The following is a 4,540-nucleotide window of genomic DNA, read 5'->3' as shown; positions in this document are numbered from 1 at the left end:
CGGCTGGGAGGCATCTACCTCATCCCGATCACAAGGAGAGGTTCACCATGATGGGGGTCAGGTACTTTAATTCTTTGCGTTCCGGAAAGAATGAAATGCATAGGGGACCATCCTTTTTTTTGCGGCATGCTCTCTGATTTACGGATTCGCAGGGGCCGAGGGCCAACCTTAGTTGACTGACAATGACAAAGGCTTGCGAAACAAAGTAGCGCCTTTGAAATGGAATCTTAATTAACTAATAGTGGTGCGAAGCAGCTTAGCCCCGGGGAGCTAAAGGTTATACCTTTGTAAGTGAACTGTGGTTCTTCTATGTAGGGTATTCCTCCTTTACTCTCTTAATTAACATCGAGCTAAGTGACTTTGTGTAGCGTAGTAGAATGAAGGCTACGTACGCACCGACACTCTCTTATCCCTAAGCCTCTTCGCTAACTCGCTCGCCTACAAAAATGAGTAGGCGAGGCTAGGCAAACTCAGCCGCTGACTTTGACTGTACTGTAGTAGACTTTCTAGCCTTTTATTTTAGAACCCTTTCTCATGTTCTTTCATCCATCAAGTAGGCGAACCGTCAGGTCCTTAGTAGCGTTGACAAAGAAGAAGAGCCGGTGAAAAAAAAAGAAAGCTAGAATTTCCAAAAGTGAGACCAGCTTGACAAGCTACCTTTCCTCTTGATATGAGGTGCGAAGAGAAACATCTCTTTTTTATGACTTCCACTTCTCGATCCCGGCCCGGAAAAGTGACCGACCCCTTGATGAATGAAAGAAAGGGTTTATGAGCCCTAGCCCTGTAAGCCCACACCTGTGTAGAGTAGATCGTTCAACACCTGCGGCACAAACCCATTTTGGACCAATTGGTCCGTATATCATGGGCGACCGAACGGCCGCCCCCCGTCTTACTAGACCAACCTGCTATAATTATTCCATAAACACCTAGCGAAGATATGGCAAACAAATAAAGTAGCCCTATGTTTGGATCTGACAATACCATACCATAATCAAAAGGTACAACGGCCCAAGCGACCAGACTTAACATAAATGTAGCCACTGGAGCCATTCTAAAAAGGGAGAAATTAGCACTACTTGGTGAAATAGGTTCTTTTAGAATCAATTTCAAACCATCTGCTAGAGGTTGTAACAATCCGAACGATCCCACTACATCAGGACCCTTTCGACGTTGCACAAAAGCCATTACTTTACGTTCAGCTAGCACTAAAAAGGCTACTCCTAGTAGAAGTGGTAGAATTAAACAAAGTATTTCCGCTGGAACAGCTATGTACGTTTTTGATTTTCTATTCACTCATGATCGGGCCTGACCTGGTCGACCCGATCAAACTATTTCACTTATGATCTGGCCTGGTTGACCCAATCATGATATTGAAGGATGGGACCTTTTATCGAAAAACTCCGGATCCCAAGAAGTTTTGAAGATGGTGCTCCTGTTACGTTACTTCTAATGGAATCCTCACTTGACTAAGCATAAGCGAAAACGTGGCTGAGAGTAAGCAATCCCCTTTCCTAGTGGTTGAGTCATGATCAGAAATATTGCGAAAGAAAGTGAAATGTCCTATTGTCGTCCCAATTTGGGTAATCCACGATGTCTCCATTTTATGTATCCATCTTGACTCGTTTTCGGTGTATTGATAGTTTGTTGTATTACACTTTGAACTAACCTAGAGGCCGTGCTTAGGCGAAAATCGATATCAGTGAAGTAATCCCGGAACTCTAGAAATCGTGAAGAATTTATTCCATTTTGTTAAATATCGCGAATATAGTGGAAAAAACTCTAGAACATTCCTTTGAATGGAATTGTTCATTGGGTTCGACTTGTTGTTCGACAAAATAGAAAGTTGTCTCTCGTATGTTATTGTAAGGTGATTCATTCATAATATTTCTTATGTGCGGTTTCAAGATGCTAAAAAAGTAGATTTGGTAATCGGCTTTTGAGCTCCATTATGTGGACTTCATCAGTTTGTGAATTATGGACTTGGCGGTAGTGGTTAATACTAACTGCACCGTCTAAATGCTCCCTGACCAAGTTTGCGTACTCGTCAGGGTTGAATTGAGGGGGCAGCCCGTGCGCTAATTGGGCTTCGAGGTGGCTATACGCGAAAAAAGCTCGCTTTCTACTGAGGCCTGTTCTGTCCTAAACTGTTCTAGAATGTTATTTGTTTCATAGGAAGATTCCAAAAGCACATTGATGCCGAAAGAATCTTCGGAACCGGTGGAGAGGCTATTCTGATTGAAGGCTACACAAATAACATGACTGAGGTATGTAAATAAAACCTGTGAAATAGCTATATAATATGATCTAAATAGAGAAGAATACCAAAGATAATGGATTGCAAAATAAGCTTTTTAGCTTTCTTTTTCTTTTGTGCGTGCTTTTCGCCTGCCTTCCCGACCGCGGATAGGCTACGGGGCTTTGCACTTCGGCCCCATTGTGTGAATACCACATCAAGGTGACAGGATTTGAACCTATGGCCCTCTGTACCCAAAACAGATGCGCTGACCAGACTGCGCTACACCTCGTCTCCCCCTCAGAACATATGGGTCTACCCGATCCATAAAGAAAAGAACCACCGCTTTTAGGAAATTTTGACAATTCTCTTTCACTTGCATTTTCTTTCGTGAAGGCTCGCTCTCGTTCTTCTTACATCTTGCCCTTTTTTCTTGAGAATTGTATCTGTGGCTACTGCTGTTTTGCCAGTCTGTCTGTCCCCAATAATGAACTCTCGCTGACCGCGCCCTATAGGGATCATCGAATTGATAGCAATAAGCCCTGTTTGAAGAGGTTCGTATACGGAACGCCTGGAAATTCTACTTGGAGCAGGAGATTCAATTAAGCGAGATTCGGAAGCTACAATTTCGCCTCTCCCATCAATAGGTTTAGCCAGAGCATTTATAACACGACCCAAGTTATATACGCTCACGGGTATCTGAGCAATTCTTCCTGTTGCTTTTACAAAACTTCCCTCTTGATGCTAAACCATAGCTCTAACTGAGTCAAATTCCACAATTTCTAAGAACGATATGCTTTTTTTCATTTTCCACTGTGAAAGCTTCTCTCAATCCCTCCCTAGTCCTTTCTTTCCTAGGCACAGGCTTACCTGGTTGACCGCCCACATTTATTCATTGTTCGTTCTGTTGTGGAATCGAAACCATAGAGCTAGCGCAATTGGGATTTAGAGTCCCATGCGTGAAACTAAAGAGGATTTTCAGTCCTCTGCTCTACCAGCCAGAACCTAGAAGGACACTTCACACCCGATTTGACACAGCTAGACTGGAAACACTGCTTGTCAAGAGCACAGACCCCAGTATAGAATACTTTTTTGAGTATGTTGGTAAGGTCCGGTCATCCGCTTCTGTGCTTGCACTTCTGCGTAACTAGGGGTGCAAGTCCAGTACAACGTAGTTTCATAATTGAATCAAAAGCGTCGATACATGAAAAATCTCTATATACGATATTTATGACACAGAATGTTGTTCTTTCAACATGATTCCTCAACAATTTTTTCATTGTAACTGACTCTCCGTTCTCTCTGTTCCACTTTGGTTTTCTACTAATAATTACCATGATGAATTTCTCTTACTGCTTGGTTCCGCATTGGATTTTGGAAACTTTTGTTTAGAAAGTGGTGTCACGACTCTGGGGATCAAATGGATGGTTCACGAAAGTCTAGTGAAGCGGCACGGTCTAATCATATAGATGACCGTAGTGGTATGGTTCCATAGAAAACTACTGGAGGCCATTACCGCCACCGAAATGGTTTCCATGCTCCGTTGGATGATTTGACGATATCGCAGTATCAAGCTAGAACGGTTTCAATTTGTAGGACGGGAAAGAAACCTCATCCTTTGGTGCACACTAACCGGTGAAGCTCAACCCTCTATCGAACTGAGCTATTTCCGCTTTTTCGAACAAAAAGTTTGAGTAGTTCAGTGAAAAAACGGTCAAGCTTTCTTCCATCCTTCCTAGCTCCTCGAGCTTGCACCCGCTCGACGCCTTTTTCATTGTTCGTTCTGAGGTGGATTCGAACCACTCTCTCCGTTTGGATTTCGAGTCCAAAAGGCCCAGCGAAAGAGGATTTTTAGTCTATGCCCGCTGCCAGCTAGAACGGGATTTTTCCACTTCACACCCACACAATCGGGATTTGATGAAATAGCTACGTTTTTTTCTTATTTGATTCGGATACTGTCAATCTACTGTCCATCTTTCTCTTTAGTTTTCTCCTTTCTTTCTCCTCAACCTATCTCCTTTGGATGGACTTATGAAAGAATAATATCTAATCTCCCAATCGCGGTTAGGATCCCATGAACCAGGAGCACCAGCACCGGTTCCTCGATCTTCCTACTGGAGGCATGGTCATGGCTTTCATTCATTCATTTCATTCTTTGTTCTGTTGTGGAATCGAACCACTCAAAGGATTTAGAGTCCTTTTACCAACCAGTCAGAACCAATATTTCTCTGTTATATTCTGCTTTTTCTTTGTCAGCTAGCACAATTTGGATTTCGAGTCCAATGCGCTAACGCTTTCTTTAGTTTT

The 4,540-nt window shown here is 42.9% G+C and overlaps 1 protein-coding gene, 1 non-coding gene and 1 pseudogene across 2 annotated transcripts; 1 reads left to right on the top strand and 2 right to left on the bottom strand.

Annotated features, from left to right (window-relative positions):
* LOC119288705 overlaps positions 1–51 on the top strand; it is a 1,096-nt pseudogene extending 1,045 nt beyond the window's left edge.
* Positions 52–813: 762 nt separating this feature from the next.
* Positions 814–1,402, bottom strand: LOC119283422 (NADH-ubiquinone oxidoreductase chain 1-like). Its single transcript, XM_037562976.1, has one exon. It carries the CDS (start codon positions 1,183–1,185, stop codon positions 814–816), a length of 372 nt encoding a protein of 123 aa, XP_037418873.1. The 5' UTR covers positions 1,186–1,402.
* A 1,048-nt stretch (positions 1,403–2,450) lies between these two features.
* Positions 2,451–2,525, bottom strand: TRNAP-UGG. Its single transcript has one exon. It is a non-coding gene; the product is annotated as a tRNA-Pro (tRNA).
* Positions 2,526–4,540: the final 2,015 nt, after the last annotated feature.

The sequence above is a fragment of the Triticum dicoccoides genome, chromosome 4A (genome assembly GCF_002162155.2).
Source record: "Triticum dicoccoides isolate Atlit2015 ecotype Zavitan chromosome 4A, WEW_v2.0, whole genome shotgun sequence".
Taxonomy (NCBI): Eukaryota; Viridiplantae; Streptophyta; class Magnoliopsida; order Poales; family Poaceae; genus Triticum; species Triticum dicoccoides.
Note: the sequence above shows the minus strand (reverse complement) of the source record. Positions and strands in the feature narration are given on the sequence as shown.

What these genes read in the sequence shown, in the direction of transcription:
- LOC119283422 (XM_037562976.1), bottom strand. Translation starts at nt 1,185, where the DNA reads ATGGCTTTTGTGCAACGTCGAAAGGGTCCTGATGTAGTGGGATCGTTC.